Source organism: Podarcis liolepis, assembly GCF_965112155.1.
Source record: "Podarcis liolepis genome assembly, chromosome: 17".
In the NCBI taxonomy this organism is placed as follows: Eukaryota; Metazoa; Chordata; class Lepidosauria; order Squamata; family Lacertidae; genus Podarcis; species Podarcis liolepis.
Genome location: NC_139571.1, coordinates 2342468 through 2364240, shown reverse-complemented (window position 1 = coordinate 2364240; position 21773 = coordinate 2342468). Strand labels below are relative to the sequence as shown.

Sequence of the window (21773 nt, the reverse complement as noted above, 5' to 3'; positions counted from 1 at the left end):
CACATGCTTAAATTTCTGCATGTCAGGCTGTTATTAAAGGCACTTGTAAGACAGCCAGTAGCAAGGGGGCAGCCTAATAGCCTGCCTGTGGCCCCCTTGGTCCTAGCCCACTTCCCTTCCACCTATCCCAACTGGTTGATAACTCCCTGCAGTTCACACTGGTCTTCTGGGCCAAGGAAGGGGGCGGGGAAGGCTCAGATCTTGGCTTCCTGTTGCTCTTGGTAATTTAATTGCTACTGAGCAAGACAGCATCTGTTCCACTGGCAGGAGGCAGGCTCTTGAGGGCTGGGAGGCAGCCATCACAACATATTAACCAGCTGGAGTCATGACTCACGTTGAATCCTTGGGGCAAAGTGCCAAGCTGAGGGAGCTGCGTACCCTCCCTCCCTGGGAGACAAACCCTGCTCATTTGCAGATGGTTTGCCTGGCAGAAGAGGGATTAGAATGAGACCCACTCAATATGTTTTGGTACTGGGAACAGAAAACCCAGAACGGTAACACCCCCTCCCCCATTAGTCGAGGTAGATTGCTGTCCATCAGGGCGTTCTCTGCTGGGAGCCCCATTGTAATGAGCAGGAACTTCTCATGTGACTGCCCTGTCAAGTCAAATCCAGTTGCCGCCTCCCACTTGGCGGCTTTTAATCATGGCTCAGAATTTGCTGCGTTGGCATGAGTGCCAGAGCTTGCTTCATGGGACTTGCCATTGCAGGTGCTCATTTCTGGAGAGATCTGCACCGTGGTCCAATATCATCCAGCGGGGGCATCTGCTCTCCAGCACACCTAGAGCAACTTTTGTGCCGTATCAATACCTCATAATTAACACTTCCCTCATTGCTTATGCTATTTGGGAAATACTGGTAAACCAAAATGAGGCTGAGAAAAACTTTTCTCTTTGGGACCCAGATGTTAAGTTGTATCCCAACACACAAACACAAACAGGCCCCATGACCTCTTTTTGCCTCTTTTCCATATTTATTGGGGTGTGGGGAGACATGGTTGATGGGGAACAGTATTGCCTACATCCAATTCTCTGTTAAAACTCCCTGAAAATGGTTCTTGTTTACTTAAAGAGAAATTATGTGTGTTTCATGAGGAAACATTCAAAAATGGTACCTCCTATATATACCTCCTAAAGACTGTATGTAGTACAGTCTAGTCTATCGCCTCATTCTGCTGCATCTGTAGACCAGGTCCCAGCCAGTTGAGAGTTTTTAAGACCAATTTTGTGACTTACTTAATTTGCACCCACCCCTGCACCAAAGTTGGCCTTAGCCTTTTCTTTTTTTATAATATTTTATTAGGTTTTATCAATAAGGAGATTCAAAAGAATACAGAAACAGAAAAATACAAAGTTACAAAATACAAAAATACAAACATTAAACACAAAAAAGACAAGAAAAAAAAGAAGCACATAAAAAAGAAAACAAAACTCCCTCTTTTTAAATTTCTCTTTAGTTAACTTATTTTCCTGACTTCCTCACGCCTCCCTTTTTTGTATCCCTTTTTTAAAAATTTAGTTCAGCAAATTCATGGCCTTAGCCTTTTCACCCTTTTGCTGCCAGAGGCAAAGTTAGTGCCCCAAATCAACTAAATTACATTCAGTCTCCTTCCTCCCCTGTGTGGGATTGGGTTGAACATTTTCATTAAGGAAAAGGGGAGCATTATGTGACTCCATGGTAGGAGTTAGCCATGGTCTGTAGAAATGGCAGCCCAGCTATCAGGATCAGCAAGGACTCAAACTTGGAGCCTCTTGGTCTATGCAAGGTGGAAGGAAAAGGGGCATAGTTTTCCACCAAGCCAAGTGGTGTTCAAAGCTGCATGCTGCACTGTTTGAGCTAAGTGGTCCCCACGGTGATTATCCATTAGAATGTCTTGGCCATGGGGCAACTTGCTGTAGGAATGTGATGTTAGCCTCTTCCAGCAATCTGGGGTGTCTGCTGCTGCAAATGTTTCTTACCTGCATTGACCCTGGAACAAACAGCTCCTGTCAAGGGAGTGCAAATGTAACCATTGTCTTCACGATGTGGTTTCCCTGATACTTGCGTATCAGCTGTTGAATTAAGCGAGAACACATTTCCTGGTATTCAACTAAGTTTCATTCAGCATAGACCCACTGAAATTAAAGAAGATAACTCATTTAGGTCTGTCAATTTCCATATGTCTACTCTGAATAAAACCTAGTTAACACCATGCATTCTGTCCTTATCCTTGGGAGCAGGGCGAGATGTATTTAAGAGTGCTAGTGAAGCAGAAGACCACCTGAGAGTTGCTTCCCATGATTTTTTGCAACATCAGTAAGAACCCTGGGCTGCATCTCTCAGATTTTGTGGTGCTGTCTCTTGGAACAAGGAAACAGCTTGCGCCAGCCTAGTTTGCAGATGTACGGTATTTACTGGGTCATTTATAATAGCCATCGTTTAACTTATACCAGCCTTGGGCTTGTGCACATAACCAAATGGCAATGTGAAGGCTGAAATGGAATCAAATGGAGAAAAGAGCCGTGAAGTAGTCTGCAAAAGCCGTTGACTAAAAGCAGACACATTAGGTAATTTAGTCGTCTTCCCTCACCTGTTTCTGTCCTCACCCCACTCCAGATAAGCGCTTATAGAAACCATACCAGGCCGGGTCCTTTCTGCAGTCCTGTCCTCTGCCTGGAACATGTGGGTTTAGGTCCCCTGGGAAAGCTCCCCCACCCCACCCGGACCCGGATATCTTCTTCTGAGGCTCTCCTTTGTGTGCCTCTTCTTCAAGAGGTCCAGAGGGTGGCAACATGAGAACGGGGCCTGCTCTGTAGTGGTTCCCCGTCTGTGGAATGCTCTCCCCAGGGAAGTTCGCCTGGCTCCTTCATTACACACCTTTAGGCACCAGGCAAAAATGTTCCTTTTTAACCAGGCCTCTGGTTGATCTGTTTGACATCCTATACCTTTTTAAAATGTGGCTCTTTTCGGGGGGGGGGGTATTGGGTTGTTGCTTTTAGTCTGATTATATATGTTGTGATATTTTCTGTGAACTGCCCTGAGACCTTCAGGTATAGGGCGCTATATAAACTATGATGGTGATGATGATGAAATAGGTGTTCTGCCCTGTATAACTGAGCTGGGGGAAGTGGGCTCCAGGTGAAAATGGTTCCAGGTGTGCATAAAGGCTCCTTCTCATCCCACCGGCAGGAAACCAGAGAAGGGAATCCAGTATTTGATTGAGAGAGGCTTCCTGTCAGACACACCGGTTGGCGTGGCGCGCTTTATCCTGGAGCGGAAAGGGCTGAGCCGGCAGATGATTGGTGAATTTCTTGGCAACCGGCAAAAGCAGTTCAACCGGGACGTACTGGAGTAAGGAGTTCTGCTTGATTCCTTCCCCCTCCCCCTCCCCACGGTTTTAACTTTTATAGCTCATCCTGTTCCCCAAGGCTCACAGTACTTACTGTTGTTGCATTTTTAAAAGAGAGAGAAGTAGTAGAAACACCGTAAGCTACCTTACACAAAGTCATAAGCCATCTCTCTAGCAATGGTGCTCCAGGGTTTGGGACAGGAATCCCTAGATGCTGGGGATTGACACATGTCAGGCCAGCATATCTCCCACCCCCCTTGTTGCTGTGTGTCACTGTCTGTCTTCTCTTGCCTTACAGTTGTGTGGTAGACGAGATGGACTTCTCCAACATGGACTTGGATGATGCTTTGCGAAAGTTCCAGTCTCACATTCGGGTGCAAGGCGAGGCACAGAAAGTGGAGCGCCTCGTTGAGGCCTTCAGGTAAGTTGGAGGTGCTGCCATCTTTCCAAGGTTTCCTTCTTGACCTAGTCTAGAGCAGTACAACTCCCTATCATCCTTTGGCTCTCACCATGTTGGCTACTGGGAGTCCAACACCCCACCTGGTGAGCACCAGGTTGAGGAAGCCTGGTCTAGGGATCGAGCTATGGGCAATGAGGAGCATGTGGTTCTGTCCCAGAATATCTTTGGTTAATCACTGCAGTAAGAGTGAGGTTGTACTGTGATGCTACAACATATAGTGCCTGAATTATCCTGGACCAAGGGGCATGTAAATAATTTTTTTACTGTTAGCAGCGATTCCTATATATATTTAGATGGAACACTGAATTTGTTTTTGTTGAAATAAACTATGAGCAAGAGGAAAAACACTAGAGTTTGAAGGATAGCTAAATAAACCATTCAACACTTAAATGGGCAGGTTTATGTGCTGACTCTGGTGTATAAATTTTGACTTATGTGGAGCTGGAGTAAGTTTCTAGCTTAATTAGATCCCTTTCTACAGCGTTTAAAAGCTGTTGTTTTGATTGGTCATATATGCGCATACATCTCCGTTTGCATGTATCCCACCCACTCCATCCATCTGCTGCAAGAAAGAGCGGACAGGGAATATGTGTGTGGCTGTACATGCGTCTATGAGCCTGGCAAAGCAGTGCGTGGTGGGCAGGCACCAGCAGGAGGTGCCCTCTTTCACCCCATTGTCTGTTAAGACGGCAGAGCACTGGCCAAAGTGGGTAGGCTGTAAATCTGACTGAGTAGTATTTAAGGACTTGACCCTGGATCCTAATACCACCTTTTCAAACTGGGAACTCTGTCCTGCAAATCCATATTTTTTGTCTAACTTAAAAGTTGCATGCCAACTGATGGTAACTTAACCAATCTGTCACTTGATCTTTTACCTCTCCTTACTGTTTCAATTTATATTCCTCCCTGGTAACAGTTAGCAAGTCTCTATATGTACTCCAATTTGTCTCTGTGTTAATTTTTTCCCGTGCCAGAGCTTCCATTGGTGACAACCACACTGGTGTTTTTCTTTCTAATAGATTTTTGTATTTTCCCCGTACCCTATAAAGATTTTTTTCTGATTATATGATTTGAGAAGCTCTTATATATTCTAGCCTTCCTGTCCCACAGGCACTCCTCATGCCCTCCCAATTTTAGGCCATGCCCTTCCAGACCCAGCAAATAACTGTCCTTTAGCAAAATCCATTATTTCAACCAACATAAACATGAAGTGTCAAAATACAATTGTAAGTCAGGGAGGGCGAAACCACCTCTCTCTTTGCTATCAATCATAATCTTATGTTTTTCTCTCCTGCCAAATAAACTTAGATAGATCTTCCTGCCATTCCTTAAAGTTTCATGTATCATTGACTATAGGGACTGCCTGAAATAGAAATAGCATCTTTGCAAATCACGGACCTGTCCCTAGTAATCACAACACAAACTGAAACGTGGATAAGCCCTAAGTAATTGAATTTGGTACCCATTGAAAAATGGGACAAATTAGTTGTGACTTAAGCCCCATTTATTTCATTGGAAACCAAGTGCAACTAACTCAGTCTGGATCCAACCTATGTCTCTAAATAGATTAATCAGTGAATTACCTGCTCATACTTACATACATTAGCCTGTTACAAAACATTTGTAATATGAGTTTTTGAATTGTGATATTGAAGAGAATATGAGAGAACTTGTGTTTTAATAAAGAAAAGCTACTGTTAATTGTTAGAAGAAAAGACCATATTTTTCTTTTTTTGATCCATATTATATGCACCAGCACCAAAACAACCTCAAAAAAGAAAGAATGTCTTTTAATTTTCAGCTTCATCGATTTTAAAATTGGGCTCCACCAGTAAATCAGCTTAATCCTTTGGTAATGAATCTGTTGATTAATCCAGCTTTGAGTGTGCAACCCTGCTATTTATATGACTAGAAGGCTGCCTGTAAATGAATGTAGTAGCAGTGAGTTGTATTCTTCCATAATGGGATGTGGAATTTTCATACATATTTATAATTTGAAAATAGAATAAGAGAGCCAATGAACCCCTTTAATTTTAGAACTTCCTGCCTCAGTATGAATTATACATTTTGGGGGGGGGTACTATTTTTAATTTAGAACCCAGAATGGTTAGATAATGGCTTTTACTTTCAGTCCTCTAAAACCCCCCTTGTAGGTTCCTGGGACCTTCATATCCCTCACAGAGCTCAGTTTCCAGAGTTCACTGGGAAGAGGGATTGACGGTAAACCCCGAGGAAACCACTCACCTTCAGCAGCAAAATCTCTTGAGCTGCTTCTGACTCTTCTCTTCCTCTGGCCTTTTGTGCTGATGGTTGCTTTCTTTTCGCCTTGACTTCCACCGCATTTCGTTTCAGCCAGCGCTACTGTGTGTGCAATGCCCCCTTGGTGCGCCAGTTCCGGAATCCAGACACTATCTTCATCTTGGCTTTTGCCATCATCCTCCTTAATACCGATATGTACAGCCCCAGTGTCAAGGCGGAGAGGAAGATGAAGCTGGATGACTTCATCAAAAATTTGCGAGGTAAGCAAGAACAGCGTTGTCTCTTACGCTTGGCTCCTCATGATCACATGGCCAGATGCACAGGAGAAGAGAAGGAGGGCTGACCCCTCTCCTTCCCTCTCAGACTCCATCCATCCCCTCATGCTACTGTCAGGAGGGGAACTCTGCAATCCGCTGCACCTGCTGTTCCTGACTCTTCTCTCCCTAGACTGACAGTGATGGGCTACAAAAATAATGGCATAGATGTTTTCTATAATTCCATTTCTACCCTTCATTTTCAGTAGAGTAGGCCACGCTTGGGACAGGTGGGCACCCTCACAAGCCCTGTGGCTTTCTAAGCCAATACTGACCTAATTATGTTGGTTATCTGGGTATTCAATTCATTTCCTCATGAGTGAAAACTCTTTACTAATATGTTAGTCTCAGGTAAACACAGTTCCCCCACTTGATTCCACTCATCAGCTTTATAATTGTAACAAAAAGTCTTCATTAGTATATCAGAAAGGACCCAGGATCTGGAAGATCGTTAATTAAGGCTGAAGACAAATAATTGTTTTTTCAGAGTCCTGAAAGCAATTGGAAAGGATTGCTACTTGTGATGCAAATGTCCAGGAATTAGGTATATGATCTGTACTGGGAGGGCTTGCACTTCCCACAAAGGAAGACGTTCGTAGTCTGGGAGTCCTCCTCAGGTGGAATTCAGCAGCATGCTAAGGAGATCATTCCACCAGCACAAGGATGTTTGCTTGCCAGGCAAAATGTCTCCCCTCTACTCCCCCTGCACACTGTTCTGGGGGTTCTCTGAGGAGGGAGGAGAGGGGCAAAGTGCCATTGCACTAGCGGGAGTCCTTGTGCTGGCTTCTGCTAGCGCAACAACTTAACTGAATCCAGCCCTTGTCACTGAAGTCTCAAGTGGTTTCTATGGCTAAAAGTGATAGTGCCCAGTAACTCAAAGCAGGGTTTTTAGTGTGGCTGTTCCTGTTCTGTGGAAGAGCATTCCTGTTGAGAGACAACAAAGGCCCAGTTAGCTGCACTTTCTGAAAACAACTGAAGAGACTTTTGTTCTAACGTGCTTTCCTTAGCTGGATAAATGGGTCTTTACCATGGATGTCAGCTTTCTATGGTTTTGTTTTCATTTTAAATGTATTTGCTGTTTTTGTGTTTTTAATTGTTCTTAATTTCATTTATTGTACATTACCATGATATGGTTTAGAAAACGATTAATAAATCATTAATAGTAGCAGACCCCATCATGGAACTGAAACTGCCTTGGTCCTGCTGGTCGATGATCTCCTGTGGCCTAGGGACAGAGCTGAAAGCTGTTTCCTGGTTCTGCTGGATCTCTTAGCAGCTTTTGATACCAGTGACCATGGTATCCTTCTGGACCATCTAGGGGATTTGGGAGCTGGGGACACAATTATGCAGTAGTTTCATTCCATCCTCTGGGGCCATGTCCAGAAAGTGGTGTTGGGGGATGACTGTTCAGACCCCTGGGCTGTCGCTTGCAAGGTGCTTCAGGGCTCCATCCTCGCCCTAATGCTTTTCAACATCTATATGAAGCCTCTGGGAGAGATCATATGTGTTTCACAAGCATTCCATATTGCTTTTACTCAAAAGAGATCCAAGGTTTGCTGTTGGCTTATTAAACCTGGCATGTTAGGGTGAAATAAACCACAATCCTTTATTCAGTCATAATGCTAACCTTCCTGGTTTGTTTACGCCCCTTGTGCAAATGAAAGACCAAAGCAGTAGTGATCAGGCTGTGTGCACCAGCAGATGTAAGCCTGGCTAGTAGTAGCATTGGATAAGTCATTCATTCCTCCAACCTCTGTCTTCAGTAATGAAATAATATTATTAGCTTACTTTGTTGCAAAGACTCATGGGAATAACCTATGAGCTGCTTTTGCTTTTGAGAGTGACTGAATCTGGCCTAGTCTTTCCCTGCAGCCTATGGACTTGCTCTTTTGGTGTTGCTTCACCAGGGGTAGATAACGGCGAGGACATTCCCCGTGACCTGCTGGTAGGGATTTACCAGAGAATTCAGAGTCGGGAGCTGCGCACCAATGATGACCACGTATCTCAGGTCCAAGCAGTGGAGCGAATGATTGTAGGCAAAAAGCCGGTGAGTGGGAAGAGGCTGTCTGAGGAGATGGATTTGGGTTTACTGAAGGTTTCTGCCCCTCTTTTTAGCTCCACTCCTAACATTTTCTGTCTGTCTGTCCCACCCAGGTTCTCTCTTTGCCCCACAGGCGCCTGGTCTGCTGCTGCCAGCTGTATGAGGTCCCTGATCCCAACCGGCCCCAGAGGCTTGGGCTGCACCAGCGGGAGGTCTTCCTGTTCAACGATTTGTTAGTGGTAAGGTCAGGGCAGGGAGCTAAGGCCAGGTTTTGGTGGTGGAGGGAGGGTTAGATGATGGAGCTGCTTGTTTTGAGCAGATTTGGCTGCCTCACCATGCACCTGCTTGACATGCCTGGGTGAAGTTGGACCTTGTGGACATTGTCATAAAAATCTTCAAGATTTCTTGGAAGAAGCTATGACTGCTGAGCTGTGCTGTATATACTTGCCTGTCTGTCTGCTGCCTCCTGGTTCTCTCCCGCAGTGCTTTTGCGATGCCACATGGCCATTGCCATGAGGTAATAGGCTGTCTCAATGCAGGAGACTGACTAATTTAAAAAAAAATGTTTTTGTCAGTAGCACCACATAGTAAAGAAAAGGACTCTGTGGATAAATTTAATTAATGAATCTGTTTTAAACATCCATGCCGCATTCCATCCAAGCTTCTTCTGAGCTCCCACTCTGCTCTGAAAACATCCATAGATGAAAATACCTTACGGGTTGAACAGACAATAAGAGCAAATAAGTTCTTAACTTGTAGGTTAGACTGTTGCAACTCAGGAAAGAAGCAGGTTTCAGCCAATTGGGTGACTGTAATTCTGAGCACTGTGCTTGGGTTAGTGAACAGTTAGCTCACTGCTCTCTCTACTCCTCATCGATCCTTTGCTTTCCCACCGCATCTCCTCACACCATTTAGGTGACAAAGATATTCCAGAAGAAGAAGATCCTTGTGACCTACAGTTTCCGCCAGAGCTTCCCTCTTGTTGAGATGCAGTTGCAGCTCTTCCAGAATTCATGTGAGTTTCTCTTAACCAGAGGTCATGATACAGGAGCCTAGAAGCCTGGTTGTTGCGCGAACCCAAGGCTCAACCAGCACAACATACTATCTGCTCTCCCAGATCCGCATCTTTTCTCCATTCTCTCTGTGATTAGTCCCCTGAGCTCTTCTCAGTGATCCACATGGATGTTGTGCCTTCAGCCCCATACCTATTGTGGACCTCATGCCTCATGCCTTTGTCTGTAGCTGGAGACGTTTTGGTTCCCCATCTTGGAGCAAACCCTTTGTCTGGGCTCAGCTCTATGTTGCCAGTTACCCGCATTGAAGGGGAGGGTGAGTAGTGGGGCCCACAGTCACCCAGCATCTCACTCTTTGCCACCCAGATTACCAGTTCGGGATTAAACTGCTCTCAGCTGTTCCTGGTGGGGAGAGGAAAGTCCTGATCATCTTCAATGCCCCCAGCCTGCAGGATCGGTTGCGCTTCACCAGTGACTTGCGGGAATCCATTGCTGAAGTGCAAGAGATGGAGAAGTACCGTGTGGAATGTGAGTGATGGGTGGGGATTGCTGAAGGACAGGAGGGGGGACATGGATAGGAAGGGAGGCAGCGGGTGGGATAATGGATGAGGGTTGCTGATGGCATCGTTGGGGCAGCATCCAGCAGCCCAGGTTTGCCAGAGTGGACTGGAAGACATTCAGGGAATAGGGTGACTTCTCCCACTGGGCTAGATAGGCAGGGCCTTTTGAGTCTTTTGCCTCTTCCAGTTCTTCCCTACTTCTGGTCAAGTTAGCAGGTTCTTTTTTTCTCTGTGAGGAAAACAATTCCTTTGTTGTTTCTCTTTTGCCTTAATTCTTGCTTCTTCTGTGTTGTTTATTGTCTGTAGGAGTTGGCTGAGACCAGGTTTTGTTTTGTTTTATTTTTGGTGTCATGGCTGCTGAGCCACGTTTCATTGATATTCTGCCACTCCCACTGCAGCCCCTTATGGGTGAGGGGCAGGATCCTGAGGGTTCTCTTTTGAAAGTCCCCAGACACAGGGAATATTTCATATTGCCTTCTCCAGGTGTCATGAGTGGGGTCCTCAGCAGTGCTCAGTCCACACACCTCTCTGAGGTTTTCCCCAGGAAAAGGGAATTTCCTAAATTTATGTCATGGATAACAATATACCGTATTTTTCGCTCTATAAGACGCACCAGACCACAAGACACACCTAGTTTTTGGAGGAGGAAAACAAGAAAAAAAATATTCTGAATCTCAGAGGCCAGAACAGCAAGAGGGATCGCTGTGTGGTGAAAGGAGTGCTCTGATGGTGTTTTCTGCTTGGCAGGGGGGTTGGACTCGATGGCCCTTGTGGTCTATTCCAACTCTATGATTCTATGATTCTATGTTCTGGCTTCTGTGATAGCTGCGCAGCCGGCATTCGCTCCATAAGACGCACACACATTTCCCCTTACTTTTTAGGAGGCGGAAAAGTGAGTCTTATAGAGCAAAAAATACAGTATATTTCTAAGGAAATTAAAGGCTCTATACACAGGTCTAGGGGTCATAAGAGAACCAGATCCCAATCTAGAAGGCATTCTACACATAAGTACAAATGCAAGCACCTACCTAAGAGACAGAGGGACGCGGGTGGCGCTGTGGGTTAAACCACAGAGCCTAGGGCTTGCCGATCAGAAGGTTGGCGGTACGAATCCCCGCAATGGGGTGAGCTCCTGTTCCTCGGTCCCTGCTCCTGCCAACCTAGCAGTTCGAAAGCACGTCCAAGTGCAAATAGATAAATAGGTACCACTCCGGCGGGAAGGTAAACGGCATTTCCGTGTGCTGCTCTGGTTCGCCAGAAGCGGCTTAGTCCTGCTGGCCACATGACCCGGAAGCTGTACGCTGGCTCCCTTGGCCAATAAAGCGAGATGAGTGCCGCAACCCCAGAGTCGAACACGACTGGACCTAATGGTCAGGGGTCCTTACCTAAGAGACATGAAGGGGGCAGATCTCACAGGTCTCAAAGCCCATGTTTTCTGCCATGGGGTTTTTCCTCTCCTGGGTACACTCCTGCATTGACAAAGGGATTAAAGACTCCCTTCCTCAGAGCAAACACAGGAGGGAGATCTAAAAGTCATAAAATGAGGAGATTCCACAGATTACCATCAAATAGCCTATCTCCTCTTTTATCCTCCTCCAGGAGTTTTTCTCAAGGCTGCTTCTGCCAAAACTGTCAAAGAAGGAGTTGGAATCTGCACCTGAACCCCCCCCCCACTCACAGCCTTTTCTTGGCAAAAGCCAGCCAGATTTTTCAGCTTACTGTGGAACAGCCTGTTGAACCCTCAGCCTGCTCCCTGGCTACGGGTGTTAAATATTTTTTCCTTCTGCCAAAACAGCTACAGTGCTTTTTCTATAAGCCTTCAGTTGTGTTTTGCAAGACTGAGTGGGATTTTCCCAGTAAGTTGTTCTAGCTTTCCTTTTCATTATTCCCCTCATCACTTCATTCCCTCAGGTTTTTTTTTAATGAGATTCAAAAGCCCCCCCCCCCCAATTGGGTAACTTGTTTGTTTTGTAAAATTTATGTATGACTTGAGTGTAAGAACAAAAAAGCTCAAAGCAGTTTACAAAATGAAGGGGAGGCCCCTGTTCTGTGTGGAGGCATTTACAAGCACAATTGGTCCTTCTAAATAGCTAGTCTGAAATGATGATATTTATTTAATTACCTCATGAGGATATTTAGGAGTTCCCTAGAGGAATTACCCTGCTGGATGAAATGACAAGATGAGCTTGTCATTTTTCGAGTTTCAAGAGGCTTCTTCCTAAACTATTAAATATATATAGTTGCCTCTCTTTTCACAGTTTTCAACTCATTGTCTTAAGCAACCCCTGAAATACACTCCATGTAGTTTTCTGTACAGTATGTGTAACTTGGCTATGGCTTATGCATGAGGGTAGATACAACCTCAATATGCTAGTCTGTTTTTTCTGCCTACATGTTGACAGTTCACTTAAATAAAGTGTACATTATTAATGCAAAATAAATTTTCCTCATTCCTTTCTTTGACAGCTAGTTCCTTTGGAGAGTTTTGAAGATTTTTTAAATAGAATGAAGGACAAGAAGATGCTTTCCTCCTTCTGTTGCCTAATTAAGAGGAACAGCAACCCCCAAGCTTTCTAGTAGTCCATGACATCCTTTCAAATGGTAGTTCAAGTATGGGGATGGCTGGCATTGCATTGGCCCCCATGGCATGGCAGGATCCTGCCACTGTACAGAGGTTGAGAAGCTTATCTAGCTAGAGAAGCTGGTACTAAAACATTCAGGAGTATTGTTAGCTGAATGTACTGGTGTATATTAGGCAAGTTATTTCTCCTCTTATCAGGATTCAGTCCTTTTGGGCAGAGGTGATTTTTATAGCTCCATTTTAGCTCAGGTCTCCAAGGTTTCCAGATCTGCTGAATCTGTTGGTACATGGATCTTCTCAGTTAGGGTCCAGTGTTCCATCCTCACCCAGACCTCTTCCACCTGACTGCTTGCAAATGTATTTACTGCACTACCTGTCTTGGTGTTCCTGGTCTGGGGTGGGTCCTCTCTCGCATGACATTCATGATTTTCTTCCATTTCTTCAGGAAGGGATAAATAAGGGACTTAGCACCATCACCATCAAAAGACAAGTGGCCTCCCTTAGCAGTGTTTTTTTCTTGTCTGGATAGGGATCTGTTGTCTTCCCATCTGATGTTTAAATGTTTCCTCAGGGGGGTTATTTGTCCTGCAACCTGGTCATATATCGATTCCTTTCTTGGAATTTAAATTGGGTTCTTACAGCTTTCATGAGTGTGCCTTTTGACCCCTTAGTTCCTAATCCAATTTTTTTAACATTGAAAATTGTTTTCCTAGTAGCCATTACTTTGGCTCATTGGGTTTCAGAGTTGGGGGCCTTGTTCTCTGATCCACAGCTCAGCATTTTTCATCACAATAATTTGTGTTATGTCCAGACTCTTTTTCCATGTCCAAATTTAATTCAAATTTTCAGAGAAACCAAGAAGTGGTGCTTCATTCCTTATATCCCCTTCATTCTCTTTTGGAGTGTGAATTCACATATTTTTGCTGTCTTGGTTTGAATGAGAGTATAAGTGTTGTGCTATGTAATTTCCAAATGCAAACTGTGTTTTGGCACAGGTTTTTGTGCTGGGCATCGTCACCATGGCTGTGCTTATCTTGCGGGGGGTGGGATGACATTATCAACTCTGCCAGTTAGTTCTGGGGGGCAGGATGGCTCCTCCCCTGGAAGAGGAGGCAAAAGATTTGAAAGGCCCTGCCTATCCAGTCCAGTGGAAAGAGTCATCTTACTCACTGAATACCCTTCAATCCATTCTTCAAACAGAAATTCATGGGAAGCACCACTTTCCATTTTTTGAAAAGAAGCCCTGACTCAAATAATTGTGAGGCTGCTAGGCTAGCCTGAATTGAGGTTTCTAATAAGCCAAGGGGGGGTGAGAAGAGGGTTTGAGAGCAGAACTGTGTGCATTACACAATACTTAAGTGATTCTAGTCCTCATTGCTATGGAAATGGATATGAAAATGGGTAATAATAATAATAATAATAATAATAATTAATACCCCACCCATTTGGCTGGCTTTCCCCAGCCACTCTGGGCAGCTTACAGAATATATAAAACATAAAAAGCATCAAACATTAAAAACCTCCCAATACAGGGCTGCCTTCAGATGCCTTCTAAAAGTTGTATCGTTCTTTATCTCCTTGACATCTGAAGGGAGGGTTTTCCACAGGGAAGGCGCCACCTTTGTGATTTTCCATTTCTTATACATGCTCTTCTTACATCTCAGCCCATCTGTAAGCTGCTTATGCAGCCACACCAGTTTCTTTAGATGCCTCCCACTGTTCAGGGATGATGGGTATTGTAGTTCAACAACATTTCAAGGGCTGCTGGTTCTCTTCCCCTGTTTCAGATAAAACCCTGCAAATGTTTCATGATTTTTGTTTATTATTTCCAAGCATCACTTGTAAACTCCTTTGGTGTAAACTGGAAGCAAGTCCTGTTTGTCGGGGAGGGCTGAGAAGCATCCAGCAGAATGGCCCCCAAATCTCACTGCCTCTCTCTTTTTTTTCTACACACAGCGGAGCTAGAGAAGCAAAAAGGAGTGATGCGCCCCAATGCCTCCCCCTCATCTGGGCCCAAGGATGCAGTGAATGGGACCCTGACTCGCAGTAGCCTGGAGGATGCCTACACGGTGGGAGAAGGGCTGAAGCGGAGTGCCCTCAGCAGCTCCCTTCGGGACCTCTCTGACGCTGGTGAGGGGCTGGGGGTCAGGACCTTCCATGGCTCCAGGAGGGGAGAGCCTAGCGGGCTTCAGGCTGGGATGAAGATAAGGAAGGAATTTCTGGGTCTATGCTGATGAGAACTTTAAAAGAAACATCACTAGATTCCACAGGAAATTAAATTTGTGACAGGTCTTGGGATTTTTCTAGCATGCCAGGCTTTGCCAGGCATCCTTGAGGGACCCCCGCCCCCCAGAGTGTTAGAGGCCTTTGCATGCCTCTAGTAAAGCTTCGTGAGCCATTTTGGGTTCCTTTTTTGTAGATTCCAGACTTTGGGCCACTTCATACCAGTTTTCTGGTAGGGCATTTTTCGAGACTACCACTTCAGGGTTTAGATGTGGCAGTTGCTTATTTGAATGAAGAAGTAAAATCCCTACATGCAGGAAAATGGCAGGCCGTGGAGAAGTCCGGGCTGAACCTTCTCCTTGGCATGCTAGTTTTTATTTGCTGATGTCGACCGCACAGAGCCACTTGCAGTGCACTGGAGCAGGGGGTTGCCAGAAAAGCCTCTGACACTTGATGCCACTGAAGACTCACTGTCTTTCACATGGATGTTTTGGTGGCATCCAGATTTTTTTTAAAAAGCTTAGTTCTTCTCAAACTTTGCTTGATTTTGGTTCCACTCCAGAAATCAGCCCATCTCTAGAATGTAACTATTGTGGCTCCCTCTACTGGCTAAAAAGAACATGTAACGTATGGATAATGTTTCATCCACCATGATTTTAATTCTAATCCACAAATCTGACTAAAAAACATTGAGCCCTGGGATTTGGGATTCGTAGTGTTGGTTGGGTGGCTGCTGTTTGCTGGTGACTCAGTGCTTTTGGTGGATGGATGTGTGTCTCTCTTGCTTTTTGGAGCCAACCTGATTGTGAGGAAGGGTGCTTATTGAGCATTCTGACTTGTTCACAGGGAGATTATTGCTTAATGCTGCCTATCCCATCTTGAGAGGTTAGATGACATTGCATCAAAGCAAAGTGCTACCCCACACATTTTCCTATCACTTCCCTTACTGCTAAAGTCTGAACTTTTCAGGAAATGGGTTTGTTACATAAGACCTCTCACTCAGCCATAATCGCGCAGCTCAAATGCAGTGGTCTGTGACTGAATCCCACCTAAAATAACAGCTTGGAAGTGCCTGAAGAAACCCAGTGTGTGTGTGTGTGTGTTTTAAAAAGGGGGCAGGACACTGCCGAGGGCATACTTTGACACAGATAATGACACAAGAGCAGAAGAGGCCCCCTGCTTCCTATAGGGCCGTAAGACCGTGGCCCCCCTGCACCTGACGGAAGTGGGAGAGGGGAGGAGACTCTCTCTGTATTTTAGGTCCTGTCTTCTGCTAACTCTTCCTCTGCTCTGTTGCTGTGCTTTGTGGGATTGGGTTGCGGGATGGCTGGGGGCTCTTGGCCTGGGCTCCCCTTTTTCCCTCCCCTCCAAAGTGGGAGTGTTGGCTGTAAGGGAGGGGCAGGGTGGAGTTCAGGTCTCGCTAACCCCTGCTCTGTTGCAGGCAAGCGGGGCCGCCGTAACAGCGTGGGATCCTTGGACAGCACAATTGAAGTAAGTGGGCTGAAGGAGGAGGAGGAGGAGGAGGAGGAAAGGGAGCCAGAGATTGAGGGTGGGGAGGGACACAGGTGGAGTTTCCCCAAGCCTTCCCACTCTCTGCCTTGCAGCCTCTCTGTTCTCTCTTTCTCTCTCTCTTTCGCATTTACTTCCACTCTTAGCAGAGGAAGACACAGAGGTTTAAGGGATGTGGGAAGTCATTTCTTTGGTGCAGAAGAGTTGGCGGACTCGCCCCAGTCTGAATTACTTTTAGTTAAAGCCAACCCTTCTTCAGGCAGGCAGAAAAGTATGGCCATCTTTGAGTATCAAGTCCTAGCCCCATAGGTGTGGGGGAATTATAGGAGCCAGTTGTCTAATACCCCATCTTTCTCTCTGTGTGTGTGTCTCTCTTTCTCCTTTCTCCTTCCTTTCCCTCTTTCTTCCTGTTTCTCCACCCACCTACATCCCTTCAGGGGTCTATTATTAGCAGCCCACGCCCCCACCAGAGAGTGCCACCGCCTCCCCCTCCCGAGGAGTACAAGCCCCAGCCTCGGCCCCCCTCAAACTCCTCGTCTTTCCTGGGCTCCCTTTTCGGCAGCAAGCGTGGGAAAGGCCCCTTTCAGACGCCCCCTGGCCAGGCCTCCGCCTCCTCCTCCTCGGCCTCCTCCTCCCACCACCACCACCCTCATCACAGCCACCCCTCCCTCCCGGATGGCAGCCAGTCCAAGCTGCAGGCGCTCCACGCCCAGTACTGCCACGGCCCCCCCTCGGCCCAGCCCCCTCCTCCCTACCCCCAGCAGCCCCCTCCTCCCCAGCAGCCGCCCCCACCCCCGCCCCCACTAGCCCTGCCCTCCAACCCCCTGCCTCCCCACATCCAGCGCTACCACCACTCCCAGCAGCCCCCGCTCTCCGCCCCACCACAGAAGCAGGCCGTCCCCGCTTTCCCCACCCCACAGCCTCACCACCACTACACCCTCGGCCGGCCCGTCCAGCAGAAACGCGCCCACCAGATGGCTGCTGCTGCTGCCGCCTCCCAGCACCCCCCTTTCCTCCATGGGCGCCAGCCCACCTCGCCACTGCCCCTTTACAGCCCTGCCCCCCAGCATGCCCTGGCCCACACTTACCCCCAGCAGCTGCATCAGTCGGGGGTCAGTGGGCAGCACACCCTGCATAGGCCCCAGGCCCCAAAGCACTTTATCTTCAGCCACCACCCTGCCCAGCTCATGCAGCGGCCGCCTCCGCCCCCCAGCATGGGGCCCTACCCTGGACACCACGGCCACCCTGCGCACCCGGCTCAGCAGCACCACGGCCAGCCTCCCATGCCCCCTCCCCATTCCCCCATCCCCCCACACCCTTCCTACCCACCCCTCCCGCCTCCGTCCCCTCACACGCCCCTCAGTCCCCACTCTCCAGCTGCCCCTACCTCCCCCCTGCCCCAGCACATCTCCATGCACCAGGGGGGCCCTCAAGCCATGCCCTCCCAAGGGCCCCCCAACCCGAAACAGAAGCCGGTGAACAGAATCAGCACCGTCGTGTGAGGAACACCACCACCACGGAGTTGATAGATTATAAATATATAAATAATGGAGCTCGGGGCTTCTCCCATCACAGCTGTGAAGTGGTCAGGAGGGGTGGGGGCCAGTGGGTGTCTAGACCTTTTTGGCCATTCCCCTTCTTCCTCCCCACTCCATACCCCCTCCCTCTTTTTCCTAGGATCAGAACTGAGAGAGGGCATCCTTCCAACCAATGCCTCGGAAAGGAAGAAATTGGGATCTGCAACCCCACTTGCGGCCTGAGGGTGGCGCCACTTAGCATTTGGGCTTCTCTGTTCCCTTCGTGTCACCCCTCCCCCTTTCTGGTCAGAAAATGGGGTGTCTGAGGACTATGCGGCAACTTTTCAGAGACGTGGAAAACATGAGGTGCGAGAGGGGAAAACTCTTCTGCATTTGTGCAGCCATTGTGATCTGTTGCCACGCAGAGTGTTTCCCCTTGGACTCTTCCCTAAATGTGCTACAGATGGAGATGGTATGGTGTATGTATACCTCATTCATGCAAACAGCATGCGAAGCAGTAAAACTGTTTCTGGGTGGTCTAAAAAACCAGGTGCCGGGGGGATTCCAGCCTCTCTTCCCTGATACGCTAGCTGTGTGTGCAGGGGGGCGGGGGGGGGGATTTGACAGTGCAGTTTCCCCTTGCAGTTCAAAGTGGAACAGTCCAGGAACAGTTTAATTGCACCATCTGCTGTTTTTGTGCAAAGCAAGTCAGACATGCTAGTGCCAGGAACAACTTGTGCAGTGTGGCAGTTTTGAAGGCATACGAATAAGCTGTAGAGTGGAACTTGCACTTTTGCACGATCCCACTCTCTCGAATGATTGATAGTTCTTTTGCTCCTGGCGTTGGACTGTGCACCAGCATTTGCCCACCTGCACCAAGTGAAATGTTAGCCAAGTAGCAGGCAGTCCCCATGGCTGCCTTCCGTGTGTCTTGTTTACATAGCAGGTGGCCATTTATCAGACCTGCCCAAAGAGCATTGCTTTCAGCTCAGAAGGATGACCGAAGGAGAGCCTCTCTCTCCCCACTCTCCGCCTAACTTGAAATATCTGTCTGCTCCAGTTTTTAATAGCAGCTGTGAATGAGCGGCAGCAGATGGCCAGAGCAGCAAATTAAAGGTGGGTATGTTCCAGAGCAGGGTTTCCCAAACTTGGGTCTCCAGGTGTTGTTGGACCACAACTTCCATCATTCCTAGCTAGCAGGCCCAGAAAATAGGGATGATGGGAGTTGTAGTCCAATAATGGCTGGCAACCCAAGTTTGGGAAACCCTGTTCTAGACCAACAGTTCTGTTTGCAGCCAATTCCCCACGTGGGATTTGATGCCACAAAAGGCTAAGCAAGCTTTGCTACTGTATTGAACTCTCGATTGGCTGAGGCCCAGTTCACACAACCTAGGAACTGCTTCTCTGCCCCTTCTTTCAGGCTGCCCTGATAAGCATTGTGATGATGAGTCTGCTGGAGAAGCTGCTACTGCGCTACTCCCAACCACCCTTAGGTGGGCCATACACACGCAGCCAGGCCAATGGTTCTTCTACCCCAACAGCAGTTCTGAAAGCTGTCTCTAGCATGACTTACTTTTTAAAAAGCAATGTTCAGTCCATCTAAAGCACTATTTCCATTAGTTTCTCTGGGCTCAGCCCTGAACATCCCCAGTCAATTGAAGATGGGAATGTAGTAACTCAGCTATACAAAGAGGGGCAAAAATAGTTACCAGTCTCTCTTTTTTTGAGCTGTGTGGGCTCCTGGGCTTGACTTAAGCATGTAGTAGTTGCATGGAAGAGAAGCCTTACTCTATGCCAACAGGGTCTGGCACTTTTTTCTTTTTTTGCAGGTGGGAGCAATGTCTCCCTTGCCCAGGTGTTCCTGTTTGTGTCCCCCCTGCCTACCAAGCGGCGGGGGTGGGGGGCGGAGAGAAGAGTCAGCAAGGCAGGGCAGCTGCAGGCAGATCCCTTGCTTCCCAGTGAAAGGCACTGCAAGCGCCTCGTTGCGCTCTGTGGCCCAGTGTGTCCTGGCACGGGGCCTGCAGGTTGCTTCTCCCCCCTCCCCCTCCCCAAGCCTTTCCATGTTTTGCTGCCTGGGTGCTTCCAGCATGCTTTCTCCCCACCCCTGCTTGGTGGCATCTGTGGTGGTCGCCAGGGGTTTTATCTTTCTGAAGGATAGCTTTTCATAGTTTTATAAAGTAGCTTTTTCCACTTCTCTGCCTGTTGGCTTGTTCTGTAGGAGGGAATGGAGACGGGGGCTTGGTGCTCCTTGGCATTTTGCAGAAAGGAGGCTCTCCTTTTTAGTTTGCACAGAGTTTATGAGTTTCTGCTGTTTACAAGGAAGGAAGGAAGGAAGGAAGGAAGGAAGGAAGGAAGGAAGGAAGGAAGGAAGGAAGATAATATGTAGAGCAGGGCAGATCATCAGTATTTTGGGGGAACTTGGGAAGGAATCTGTCTTGCCCTCTCAGTTCTTATTCACAAAGGGCTATTCTTACTCCCTTCCCACCCCTATCAAGGGGTTTGCACTGAAAACATTTTAAAAGGGTGGGGGGGTGTTATATATTCTCTGGATGTATTCCCTCACTGAACTGCATAGAGAGGAATATAGGAGTGGAGGGCGGGGTGTAATTGTCTCCCCCCACCCAGTTTGTTCTTTTATCCTAGAGTGTTTCTCTGCCTACCAATAGGGGAGAGAGACTACCCCCTGCCACACACTGGTTCCTTGGGAGCTTAGATGCACTTTAACCCCCTACTGCCTCATTCCTTTGCTTCTAGAAAAAGGTGGGATCCGGTTTTTCCTGTCCCAAACCAAGCTAATGGTGCCCATTCATGCCTAACCTTTCCTCTCACTCTCCCTTCCCCAAAGACATTACCTTGAGCCACTACCCTCCCCAGTCTAGTCCGTGTGGAAACAGGACTCCGGGCAAAGGGAGATGGAGGGAGGCTCAAGGGTGCCAGAGGATGATTTCAAAACAAAAGTTACAGTGCCTCGTCTGTATATTTTTAAGGAGATGCTATGAATGTTGGTGGAAGAAATTATTTTACATTTTAAAGTGGTGCTTCTGATAGTAGAAGCACACTATTTTTCTAAATAGAAAAGTGGAGGCCCAGCCAGAGTAGTGACGGGCAATGGCTGACCCTCTCTGAAGGCAGGCTCTTCTTTCTGCAGTGTGTGAGCAGAAGGACCCGGCTTCAGAGGCAGCAAAAGCTGGAACCTTACAGGAACCAGAATTATTTAATAAACCTAATTGTTGCTGCACTCTACACGTGAGTTTCCTCAAGTCATGCCAGTGGGTCACATCAACCAGTTTTAGGAATAACTGCTCAACAAAAGCAGGCAGGATTTCTGGCCTCTAGCTCTTTGGAGGATGGGGGAAAATAATCAGAGGACCAGTTAATGGAGGGTTTTAGGAGGCTCACTGACTCTCAGCCTCCATTCCTCAGCTTCTCCATCCTCCGCTAATTGACTCCACAGCCTTGAAGGAACTCAGGAGTCCTGCCTGTACCGCGAGTAGGTGGTGGTGGTTTTCGCCCTGCTGTGGTTGCTCCCAGTTCCAGCCTGCGGGGTCTGGGCTCCCTTCTCCTTCCTTCCCTCCCTCCCCCCATTCTCCATATCAGATCTTCCCACCCTTTGCCCTCCCCCCAGCATGCACTTTATCCCTACCCTGCACTGCACTTCCTGTGTTGGGTTTGTTGCTGTACAGAGATTCCTGTGTATATACTATATATTATAAATAGCAACCTCTTAAGAGAGGAGGGGGTGGGTGGGCTCCAGCCCATGTATTTTCTGCAGCATGGGCCACTCTCTGCCCTTTCTCCCAGAATTCATGGCTGGAAAACTCCAAACTGACTGCATTTTTTTTCTTTTTGTTTCTTGCTGTCTCCCACCCCCTCACCTCTGGTCCACTTTGTACATAAGAAACTGTATATTTGATGCTTCATAAATTGACCAAATGTCCTTGCTGTGTGAAGGAAGATGTCTTGTGTGTT

At 47.4% G+C, this 21773-nt stretch overlaps 1 protein-coding gene across 12 annotated transcripts in view; it reads left to right on the top strand.

Moving 5' to 3' along the window:
- Window positions 1-21754, top strand: part of IQSEC2 (IQ motif and Sec7 domain ArfGEF 2) — a 161837-nt gene extending 140083 nt beyond the window's left edge. For 8 of the 12 annotated variants that reach the window (XM_083482414.1, XM_083482418.1, XM_083482421.1 and 5 more), the window contains 10 exons: window positions 3168-3329; window positions 3626-3748; window positions 6140-6306; window positions 8268-8407; window positions 8515-8640; window positions 9317-9416; window positions 9781-9942; window positions 14512-14685; window positions 16220-16269; window positions 16725-21754. In XM_083482414.1, the coding sequence (XP_083338540.1) occupies window positions 3168-3329; window positions 3626-3748; window positions 6140-6306; window positions 8268-8407; window positions 8515-8640; window positions 9317-9416; window positions 9781-9942; window positions 14512-14685; window positions 16220-16269; window positions 16725-17789 (2269 nt within the window). In that variant the 3' untranslated portion in view covers window positions 17790-21754. The remainder of the gene's footprint in view (window positions 1-3167; window positions 3330-3625; window positions 3749-6139; window positions 6307-8267; window positions 8408-8514; window positions 8641-9316; window positions 9417-9780; window positions 9943-14511; window positions 14686-16219; window positions 16270-16724) is intronic. The other 4 variants (XM_083482417.1, XM_083482425.1, XM_083482415.1 and 1 more) reach the window with 3 other exon arrangements.
- The last annotated feature ends 19 nt before the right edge of the window (window positions 21755-21773 follow it).